Below are 11,908 nucleotides of genomic sequence, written 5' to 3'. Positions count from 1 at the left end.
ACTGAGAAGCGCTAAGAAGGGAGCTCAGTTGGCGTGACCTAGATGACCCGGAAATTGAATTGACCTTTCATGAGCCTGAGGTACGTGCTCTGGCACAGCAAGTCGCCGGCAAGATTCAGTGCCGAATCGCCATGCATGACATTGAATATGAAAGCGACTCCAAAGCGTGGGCCCACTTCGAGTAGGGGGACGGCTCCTAGCATCTGGTCGTGTGACGTCATTTTGATACAATCTAGGATGGCCGTTGCTTGAGCTGATTCGCCACTGGCTCGTGACACAAATCGACGAATCAGAAAAATGCAGTGGTAGTAAAGCACACACAAACATCAACCATGGTAAGAATCGATTTTGCTGGTAGTAATTATGTTATATCACTACGGCATCACTGTACACTTATTACTCAAGATGCCGTGGTTGCCTCTATTTTCTCCAGAGCTATAGTGAACAACAATGCAAAATGAAGTTTCGTGAGTGAAGTGCAAGTCAAAATTAAACATCCCCATAAATGTTGGCTTCATACAAATCTTGTAGGCATATGTGCACAAGTTCTTCCTGTTACGTTAAAGGGACGGTTCCACATTTGTATGGAGTTTGAAACTGAGATAGCCACTTTCGAGATTATCCTCTGCAGTTCAAAATTGCACATTTTAGAGGCCTTCAAGTATGTTTTCCTCATTTTTAAGGAAGGATAACTTATACAGACTATTTCGTACTGCCTACATTAAAGTCATTGCCATGTGCATGACGTCATAGAGATGTTAGACGAATTCCATCTTCTCGATGATCATACTATGTTCAAGGTCAAGATAATTATGGTCGTTGATCTAACTGTGTCTGGAGTACGTCTGCACACATCCCTGCATCAACGAGCAGCAGTTGGCTTTCAATTAACTTAACGCGTTAAACGCAGATCTCGATTACGAACCACGTTTGTGATATATAACACGGGCATCTAGGCACTCGTGCTAGCTATGATGGACTTGAGACCGGGAATCGAATAGCTTAAGAAAATACCGCAACCAAGAATGCAAATGTAAATGAGAAATATAAAATGCAGGACAAATGCACGAGAACATCACGAGAAAGGAACATTGCACGCGGACATAACGTTCTTCGCGTTTATCACGCACGCCTAAATTGATAAGCCGCCTTGCGTCAAGTAGAAGTGCTTTAAGTGAGTCAGCCCGTCTGCATTAGTGGCAGTTTTTATGCAGCCAGTCTGGCAGCGACTCTGACGTCATAAACACGTTCCATCGCGTGATCAAACAATGACGCATTGAGGAGCGTACTTACTAAATAGTAAAATTTGTTATCTGAAGGATTGTCAAAGAACGCAAAGCACAAAGACACGTAGCAAACCATTAGTTTTAAGTACGCATTTTCCATCATATTTGATGCTCCCCTCAATACCTTGAAATATGGAATATTTCTTTTACAGGTCGTTTGCCCCAGTGTGCCACTTCATCGTTAAGTGTTGAAGGACACAAAACCACGCACTCCTTGATTTGTTTGTTATTTTATTTGACGTAAAATCTGTTCAACACTAATATATCTTGCCTGCAAGAGTACTTGTTCACATTATGGATGACCGATTCAAATGCATCACATCATTTCAATAAGCTTCACATACAAAAGTGTGGACAGCACTCAACGCCATTGTGTCCGCTCACCACCTGCAACACTGATCGTTTAAATAAAACTGGAAATAAATTATCACAATACCACATACACAAACCCATTCACTCGTCCGGACGCCCGGTCTGCTCGACACCTCATTCCGCCTCACACGGACCCCAACCGCCGCGCCTATCGCTACCAACACAGAGGTACTCCGTCCGCGTCCCTCCGTCAGACCCGAGCCAGCCGGAGTCGCTGACGTCCTGACGCGACAGCCGGCGGGACACGCGACGAGGTCGGCCACGCCCGAGCGGCGGGGTCGCCCTGAGCTCAGCGGCCAGCGGCGTGTCGCCTCTGGCCTCGCGCCTGCCGTTCGAAGAGAACGGGCGCCACTCGCGCGGGCACCGGCCGCCGGCCCGTCCAATGCCCTTCTCCGAGAAGCAGCGCCGGTGCGGCGGGCCGCCAGTGCGGTCTGGCCGGCCGCCAGCCCCGCTCACGCCGGCGGCGGTCCAGCGACGGGCGAGCGACCACGCGCCCCTCAGGCGTCCACCGTCGGGCTGGGGCTGCTGCGGGGCGTGGCTGGCGTGGAGGGCCGCGCCTCCCGCAACAGCGGCACCGACTGCTCCCGACGGGCGCTCGCCGACGCGCCCTCCTCCTCGTCGAAGTCGTCAATGTCGTCGAAGCCCTCATCGCCGGTGAGGCAGCCCTCGAGTGCGCGGGCGGCCGGGCCGGGCGCGGCGGCGGCGGCAGCGGCGGCGGCGGCGAGCGCGGGCTCTACCGCCGCCATCGCCACCTCCGCTCGTCGGAGGATGCACGAGTCGGAGGAGAAGCCGCGCGGTCGCGCCGGCGGCGTGCGCACGTCACCGGCGCTGTGGGCCTTCTCGATGGCGCCGGCAGACGGCGCGGCCAGCGAGTTCACCGGCCCCGGCTCCGCGCACACTTGGCTCAGGTTGCTGTGGCTATCCTGCTGCAGACTGTAACTCTGCGAGGAGATTGTACTGAGTTTGCGCGGCACGAAGGCAACAGTGAGGCCGACCTTGCGACCCTCCACCTTCACCTGGACTGGTACGCTGCTGGCACCGCCGCCGCCGCCGCCGAGCATCCCGCCCACGGCGCCGCCTACCGCGCCGCCCTCGCTGTCGTCCTGCGCCATGCCATCATCCACGCCCGACGACTCCTCCTGACTAGACTCGGTGAGCTTGCTGTAGACGTTGTGGAAGCGCGTGTGGCGCTGCGGCGGCGGCGGGTCGGCGCAGTGTAGCGGGCACCCGCTCTCGTGGTGGCGCCCGGGCGTGAGCGTGCCGGCGCCGGCCGCCGCCGCCGCCTGCGCTGCTTCGTCCGAGAAGGCGATCTGCCGCGTCAGCTTCGGCTTCGGCTTCAGGATGCCGCTGGACGCCTGCTTGAGCAGCGGGTGCGGGAGCGGGTGCGCCAGCACGATGCCGGAGTTCTGGCGCACGACGGCCGGCCGGAGCGGGCGGCCGCGCAGGCTGCCGGCGCGCTCGACCGCCTCGGCCAGCGCCGGCTTGTGCAGGCTGCCCTGGCCGCGCAGCAGCGCCGAACTGCTCATGTCGCTCGACACGCTGGAGCGGCTCAGCCGCCACGACTGCGTCGTATTGGAGCCGGCCGTGGCCGACGAGTCGTTGCGCGAGCTGCTCAGGTTGGAGTCCTGCGACGGCTTGCGCGTCACCGTCCACGAATTGCGCCGGCGGCTGGGCGGGTGGCTGTGCGCGCCGTTCTGCTGGCGCAGGGAGTCGGAGCGGGACGAGCTGAAGTTATCGCTCGACAGGCTGGCGTTCCGCTTGTTCTTTTCCTGGTTCTTCTGGATCTCGGCTATCTGGTAGGCGTAGTCGTTGCTCGAGTCCATTTGCTCCTTGGCCGGAGTGGGACACCAGAGCGCGCGGAATGTGGCCCAGCGGCTGGGCGGCGGCGCCTTGGCTGTGTCGCAGAGCAGGCGCTGGCTGCAGCTGCACTGGGCGCTCTCCTTGCTCTCCTTGGAGGCGCGGTCGGCCAGGCTGTTGGTGTTGGCCGGCGTGTGTCGGTTGCTGAAGTTGCTGCTGTGCCGGCAGCGGCCGATGCCGCGCGTGACGCGCGACTCCTCGATCGCCTTGCAGATCATGACGCAGTCCTTCTTGAATTGCTTCGTCATGATGGCGTAGAGGAACGGGTTGCAGCACGAGTTGAACGGCAGGATGAAGACGGTGAAGACCTTGGCACCCGACAAGCCGATGAGGCGCACGCCGAACGCGGCCGTGACGGCGAAGAAGGCGATCGGCGCCCAGCACAGGAAGTCGGTGAACACCAGCAGAGCCATCCTCTTGGCAATGCGCGAGTCGTTGGAGTTCCAGGCCTGGCTGCCGCGGATCGCACAGTACATCTTCCAGTAGCAGCCCATCAGGATGGTGAAGGCCAGCCCGTTGACGAACATGAGGAAGACGACGTAGCCGGTGCCGGCGCCGGCCGTCTGGAAGGGCAGGCAGACGGCGAAGCGGCGGTAGTCGGAGACACCCACCAGCGGCAGCAGCGCCATCACCAGCGCGAACGTCCAGCCGCATGCCATGATGTAGCTGGCATGCTTGATGGAGAGCCGCTTGTTGAGGTGCATGGCGTGCGTGATGGCGTAGTTGCGCTCCATGGTGATGACGGCCAGCGTGTAGACGGACAGCTCGGAGCTGAGCACGCCGAGAAAGCCGGCCATCTGACAGCCGGCCGACATCTGCCAGGCGATGGCGTACTTGCGGAATTTACCCAGCGTCGAGGCGTCCACCACGGCCAGGAACCCTGCGGCACGGCAGACGGCGCGGGAGCGTCAGGGCATGGCACGGCGCCGGCTCGACAGGTGCGACACACACATTCTGGGCGCACTTGCGCCTCAACACCAAGTAAAGTGTCGCCACATATTTATTCATGATAGCTTGAACGATAGAAGTATTATTCCCGGACCGTCGATTACGTGATTGCTCATGGCCACCAGTTAAAAGTAAGCGCAGATTTGATGCGATCGTTATTCGTGATTGTCACCATAAAACCACCACCACTGGCCAAATCTCCGATCAAAAACCAACGTCATCACCATATAAACACTTCTTTCGACTGAAGCACGTACAAAATCAAAATACAAAGCGCAGTGCAGGTTATCACCACGCACAGTTCCCTTCAAGTTACAGTGAGACCAACACATCACGCTCAGCGAGCAGGGGCGGTCAGATCTGTGGTCGCCGCCTCACCCAAGTACACGCCCATGAAGAAGTCGGCGGCGGCCAGGTTGCAGACCAGGAAGCGCGGCACGTCCATCTTGCTGCGGGCAAAGATGAGCACGAATACGACGGTGCCGTTGCCGAGGAGTGCCAGCAGGAAGACCACCCAGACCCCGCAGCGTAGAGTCCACCAGTCGAACAGGTCCTCGCACGGCATGAAGGGAGCTGTCGGCCAGACGGCGGAGTCAGGCGGCGCACAGGTGAGCACTGATTGGGTACTTGGACAGGCACCGGCGCCAGATTAGAAAATGGGAAAGCATTCTTTTTTAAATATATCAGACCATGCTTCATAGAAGATGACATAGAAAAACACAAGGCACGGCTTTCTTATTTGCTGACGCCTTGCAGTGACGAACAATGCTTTACAAAGTCGGGGAGAAACTCTGTCAAATTGATAGGCTGCACTATTATTCTCCACATTAAAATGCACCTCATCAATCCTGAAATCCCCCAAGCCGGCTGAAGCTTCCACGCAACAATTCACTTCCAGCACTAAATCGTGCTATTTGTTCCGCTATAATAAAATCATCAGACAGACATAAATTATCGAGCGCTACGTGTGCTGGCCAGTCCGTAAATTGCCGGAGATGAACGAGGCCTGAGCCATGGCTGCGTCTTTGTTGCGCGTGCTGCTCACATGGCGCCGGTGAACATTTGAGGTCACCGCCCCCGCCCGAGACGAACAGCAGCGGCTCGTCCGAGTCGGCGTGACCGCTGTCGCTCTCGTCAGCCGGCGGCGACATTTCGAAGTCCCGCAGCAGGGTCTTGCCAAGCTCTCCAAGCGTGTCGGACAGGTTAGCTGCAACGGTAAAGAGCGGCGTATTAACGATCTCGGTGGTGGCGCCCGGGATCATTTCATTATTGAATTCCTTGAATTCAATGAAATCCTTGAAAGCCTTGAATGCGAGACTTGCTTTATTCTTAAATTCCTATTTTTGCCACTTAGCGATATTACTAAGGTCAATCGTGTTCTCAATAACTCGTTCAAATTTCTTGCAGTTAATTTGACGACGGCGTAGCCGCGTCGGCATAGTAGCTTCACGGACATCTGAGTTGCAGAGCATCGGTCGCACGGCCAGCGGACAGCAAACCGCCCACATCGGACTGAAGACGCACGGCACCCGCGATAGCCGCCACCTGCCGTTTCAAAACACAGCCCGCGAGCCGAGCCGGGGCTGTCCCGGCCGCCTTCGCCGTCGCACACGGTGAAAGCCCTCGTGATCGATGAGCGCGAGCGACGCACAAGGTCGGAGGGGCCCATTGACCCAGTCCCGCGCCTCCTCTCTATTAGCTCGCGTCACACGCGCGCCGCATCACTCACGGAACCCACTCACGGAGCTCGGAACTCACGGAACTCGCCCACGGGGCTCGGAACTCACGGAGCTCGCTCACGGAGCTCAGAACTCACGGAACTCGCTCACCGGGCTCGGAACTCACGGAACTCGCTCATGGAGCTCGGAACTCACGGAACTCGGGCCAGGTGTCGGTGAAGTTCTCGCTCCAGGCGCTGAAGTCCAGCTGGTCCCCGCTGGGGAAGATGACGCGCTCCTGGACCTGGCTCAGCGTCTCGTTACGCGGCGCCTTGAGGCCACGGAATTGGCAGCAATGGTAAGCGTAAGACACCTCGACGCTGTGCAGCTGCGGCAGCTGCTTCGGCTCCGGGAACTCGCGCAGCTCGGCGATGTTGCTACAGTGCAGGTGGAGCAGGTGCTCCAAGCCGCGGTGCGGCAGGCGTGGGAAGCGGTTGCTGTTGAGGTTGAGCCGCTGCAGGCGCACCAGTGGCACGAACGCGTCCTCAGCGATCGAGGCCACCTCATTGTGCCGCAGGTCTCTGCCGAGTGCGCGCGAGGAGTCAGCGGTCTGGAAGTGGTGGTGGAAGGGGGGGGGGGGGCGGCTGGTGGCCGGAATGTTCGGGTTGTCTTTACAATCGGCTGGAAGTTTAGTGGCGACCAGGGTGGAATGAAGCAGTGCTCATAGCCGTAATGGTAGCATGAGATGATCAATATCCCGCGTTTGCCGTCTTGAATGGTCGCTTTCAAGGTGTCTTCTGGTGTTCACTTAAGCTGCTTTCCTTTGCGGGCTTAATGCTCGAAATTTGGTCTAGGTTTCCATTTTGAAGATCTCAATATGTCTAGAAGAACAAAGAGAATGCAGCCGAAACTGGTGCTGCACATCCTTTCCATTGCCCCTCCCTTGACTTGCTAATCAGAAGGAGCTGTTCAGCTTTATCTAGCACTCTGAGACCCCAATGAACAGATGACGTGATGTGTACCCCGCATACACGCGGCCAATAACGAGATGACCGGCTGGTAATGACGGGGCGCATCGCGCTAATGAAGGCCCGCCGTACTATGAGCTCCGCCCTGACTCCTGATGGGAGCTGACAACCGCGCTGCATGAATCATCGCATTGCTAGTGCGGCGTGTGGCCACGGCTTTAACAGCTGTGTTTGGGCATCGGGTCGTAAACGTTTGGCTGCCGGCCAGACCCGCACCCGCCGTGAGGTCAATGACACCCGCAGAGACCCAGCCAGATGGATGATGCTACAGCTTACGTGATTTATCAGCAGTTCGAGCCATGGAGTGGAAATGTTGCACATCGTAAAGCTGACAGCCACATGCAATAAATTCACGCTAAACAGTACCAGCAAGAGGTAATGGACCCTCTGTCCACCAGGGTCACCAGTAGAAAGGCATGACAGAGAGAAAAACAGAACTACATCATGGATAAATCTTGCATAAATTACCTATGAAGTCAACTTAAATGTCAAAAGAAAGATGGTATCTGAAATGTTTACAAGTACATGGGTGCTGCTTTGTGCAGTAGAATACAGTAGAAGAATGTGATAGCAAGCATTAACAGCTGTGTTTGGCGCCAACAGCATTTCATTAACCCCTCTGCTCGGCTGAGATCAGGTGGAGGTTACTAACAATGACGCCACAGAACTGAGGCCTCCCACGGCTGACCAGTGGCCAGCGGGGGTGCGCGCCCTCGGCGAGAGCGGACAATGCCGCGCGTGATCATCCCCCGCCGCGGCCTGCGCGGAGGGCTGGCGACACGGAGGGCGAGCATGGCTGACGGCTTAAATCAGCCGGCGGGCCATCCGTCCCGATGATGCATGGGCTCTCTGACCGAGGACCTTCAGCACGGTCTCGCACATCACTCAAGAGCGGCCCCCTGCAGCGCCGAACCAGGAATGCGTTGCGAGGCACAGCTGGGTGACGGCAGGGGCTCCGCAGAGATCGTGAGCATCCGCCGCGGCTGTTTTGGTGTACCCATGGCCCTGCTGGCGCTTGCCTCTACGAGAAACACGCTCGCGTTGGCGTGTCATACGATTTTTCGCTGTCATTCGTTTTCAATTCGTTCGTTCATTTCTACGTTCGTTTCTATGCGTTTTAATGACAGCGCTGCGACTCGCCTATCACTACAGCATCATCAAGGGCCTTGATACATGATTTGGGTATGCCTGTACGTGAATAAAACCCTGCTCGATCACCGCCCGTCAGATCTAATCAGACTGAATGCCGGCCGGTCGTTTGTCGGTCGTTCCACGCGGCCAGCGCGGTCACGGCGCGGAGGTCAACTGAGGCCGGCACTGGGGACGGCCCCAGTGCCAGCTGGCCGAGGCGCACCGCGGCGGGTTGGAATCGCCATGTTTAGGTTTGATTCTCGCTCGCTGCGCATGTTTTTTTTTTCCTCGAGAAACTGGGTTATACGAATAAACGTCCGCAGCGTGTGACATGCGCCAAAGCTCTGCAATTTTCTGTTTTCAGAACTTAGCTTCTGAAGGTACGTGTTCAGCAACGTTTGGCATTCTAATAGAATATTCGAATATACCTCCCCAAATATTCAAATACCCGACTAGAAGGGGTACTCACAGGATCACCACACGGAGTACTCACGGGATCAGTTGACGGAGTACTTGCAGGATCACGAGACGGAGTACTTGCAGGATCAAAATTACGTAAGTTGTTCAGTGCATTAGCGGGGGGCACTATTCACAGAGATAAGACATTAGTATTAGCCTTATTCCTCGGAGAAAAACCAGGAGAATGGAGATATAGTTGGGTTGATATGCCTTTATCGAGACGATATCAGAAGTATTCAGCTATTGTTTCAATAATGTAATAACAATAGCAGAAGTCTTCTGTTATTGTTCCGATAAAGGCATGTTGCCGCAATATCATCCCAACTATATCTCCATTCTTCTGGTTTTTCTCTGAGGAATAAGGCTAAAATTGCCGTCTTACTTGCAGGATCAGTAGATGGGGTACTTACAGGATCACCAAACGGGGTACTCGCCGAATCGCCAGACGGCGTACTCCCAGGATCAGCAGACGGGGTACTCACAGGATCAGCAGACGGGGTACTCACAGGATCAGCAGACGCGTGAGGCCGATGAACGTGTCTCCGGGCAGCTCCTGGACCCGGTTGTGACGCAGCACCAGGTCGTGCATATGGTACTGCGACCTGAACAGCTGACCCGACACCGACTCGATGGCGTTGTATGAGACGTCTCTGCAACGGCGAGGAGGTCAGCTCTCAGCGTGTTTGGGTGTACAGCACATGCCGTTGCTGCTCTAGCGGTGTGGTCGCTGGGAGTCAGGAATGTACGCGGTAAACAAGTGTCTTAATCTCGCAACGTCCGTGATCTGGATTACGTCTTGATGTCGAGACATTATTCGGTTGAGGGTTGTAAGGCATTCGAAATTTCTGCTGAGGTCCAAGCAAACGCCTGTTGCGCAGAAAATACCGGCGCGTGCACCTTGCACGCGAAAATGTGCGATACATGTTGTACATACATGTAATGCAATGTAAGGCAACACATGTGATGTGAACACGCATGCAAAATTAGCTAACCCTTCTCAACTAAATGTTTTACAGACCATTAACCCACATGTGGCGGCGTGGGATGAGCGGAAGGACACCAGACACGAAAATTGTTGGGTGTTGTGTAGATTATATCAAAACCCGACTTATTGGAGGCGGAATCCTATGAGAACCAATACCAACAGATCTCATCCACGTGTTAGAAATTCCCCCTTTCATGACTTATCCTGCGGGGCCCAGTGCTGCAGCATCCGCGCGTCCACCCACGCATACCAACAGATCTCATCCACGCGTTAGAAAGTCCCCCTTTCATAATGACTTATCCAGCGGGATCTAGTGCTGCAGCATCCGCGCGTCTGCCCATGCATAATCAGCTTTACAAATGTCTCGCTAGGAGGTCAATCAAAGTCAGCAATTGTTATCGACAACGCCAATGCATTCTGAATTATTCACACCTTTTGCAACAGTAACAGCATGATTGCCAAAATGCAAATATGTTGGGTGGACATTGGTCACAATAAGCAGTGTTGAGATCGGTGACGGACCAATGGGCCGGGCAGTTTAGAGATCCAGCTGCAAAATATGTCCGGAAGGTCGCGGACATCGTGCAGCTGGTTTCATGTTTGCCTGCTCTGGTCCTTGAGAGTTGACAGCAATCCTTGTGAGCGTCCCACGTCGGGTGGATGCATGGGCTGCTCACAAGGGCCAGTATCCACCGGCACATATCGAATCACTTATGTCTAAGCGACTGTCCGTTTTATCTTCCCTCTGAGCAGCTTGTTTCATCTCGCTACAACGCCACGTCGTCGATATTGGATCCGGTTTCCACTCGTTCTTTCAATTTTATGCTCCGTAAAATGGATGCCCTTTCCTTGTTTATTCATAAAGGGCTCGAGTAGCGCAAGGTGACGAAGCAAACTGACGGATCAGCTTGAACATAAACACCCAACAGTTTACAAAATACAGCTTGTGACGACCGCGTGACAAAGCTAAGACATGGTGTCATTGTTCAGGTAAGGCTCGCTCGGTCTTCGCCCTCGCCCGTAATAAAGGTCAGCTTCGCTATCTGCATATTCGCCTAAGTGTTTCCATGATCTGCTTAGGAACAAAGCAATTACATCATGCGGTAATATGGGTAGAAGGAATATCATATCCGTTATTACTAAAAGCAATAACAGAAGTAATATCAGCAGAGCAATAACATTGGTAACATGGCCCGGCTTTACTACTTCTGCCGTAATTCAGCGACGCTGCGTGCAAGTCCAAAAATGTGCGTACTGTTTGGTCGGCTGACACGGACCGATCAGCTGACAGCTGTCTAAAGCGGGTCATGTCGCCTGGGGCGGTCAGGTCTGTACGGTCACTGTACGGCACATACAACTCTTCACAGTCCCGCCTGCTAAAACCAAGCGATGAACTGGATGTGACTGCCTTGGGCGATGGCACGCACAGCAAGCTCGGCTAAGGAGTACTTGGGCTGACTCCCCCTCCCCCTAAATGCACACGTATCTACCATTCATCAATTCGTACGTAGTTGAGCATGACAAACGGTGCAAAACTGTCCGTCATTTCCTCACCTACAAGTGCAGATCATCGACCGTTAATAACAAAAACTAAACACGAAATTGACGTGAAAACGAGTGAATAAAACTGATATAGAAAACATCAGCGATCGATCGATCGACATCAAGCGTGCATATAAAAGTGACCTTGAGTGGATCTGTAAATTACAAAAGTGACCTTGAGCGGATTCGTAAGTTACAAAAGTGACCTTGGGCAGATCTGTAAATTACAAAAGTGACCTTGAGCAGATCTTTACATTACAAACGTGACCTTGAGCGAATCTGTAATTTACAAAAGCAAGCGACCTTAAGCCACTGGCGTCACAATGCTTACGGCGAACGGCCCAGCCAATGCCGACGCAGCGTTTATGACCGAACTTTACGCCTGCGTCCATGGCCATAACTCCAACCAGACGACTTATGTGTGTCACTCGTCGAAATTGATGCGCCAACTATTCCAACAGGCATCAAATTCTATCCAAGTCGGCTTTATTTCGGCCGAGTCAGGGTCCGCCATGCGTCACCAGCAGCAGTAAGTTCCATACAGGGCTTAGTTTCATAAAAAGCGAGAACGAATCTGCACACCTTCCATTTGCTTGTATGGACTCATACAACAGATTTGGTTCGATCTTGCGCTCACAAATC

At 54.6% G+C, this 11,908-nt stretch overlaps 1 protein-coding gene across 1 annotated transcript in view; it reads right to left on the bottom strand.

The window, feature by feature from the left end:
- Positions 1–2,155: 2,155 nt before the first annotated feature.
- Positions 2,156–11,908, bottom strand: part of LOC119092458 (follicle-stimulating hormone receptor) — a gene marked incomplete in the record, with an annotated part of 42,696 nt that continues 32,943 nt past the window's right edge. The window contains 6 exon segments of the mRNA XM_037215420.1: positions 2,156–2,323; positions 2,396–4,395; positions 4,842–5,036; positions 5,509–5,670; positions 6,338–6,702; positions 9,246–9,389. Of these exon segments, the coding sequence (XP_037071315.1) occupies positions 2,156–2,323; positions 2,396–4,395; positions 4,842–5,036; positions 5,509–5,670; positions 6,338–6,702; positions 9,246–9,389 (3,034 nt within the window).

The sequence above is a fragment of the Pollicipes pollicipes genome, unplaced genomic scaffold (genome assembly GCF_011947565.3).
Source record: "Pollicipes pollicipes isolate AB1234 unplaced genomic scaffold, Ppol_2.1 Scaffold_3447;HRSCAF=4054_pilon_pilon_pilon, whole genome shotgun sequence".
Lineage (NCBI taxonomy): Eukaryota > Metazoa > Arthropoda > Thecostraca > Pollicipedomorpha > Pollicipedidae > Pollicipes > Pollicipes pollicipes.
Note: the sequence above shows the minus strand (reverse complement) of the source record. Positions and strands in the feature narration are given on the sequence as shown.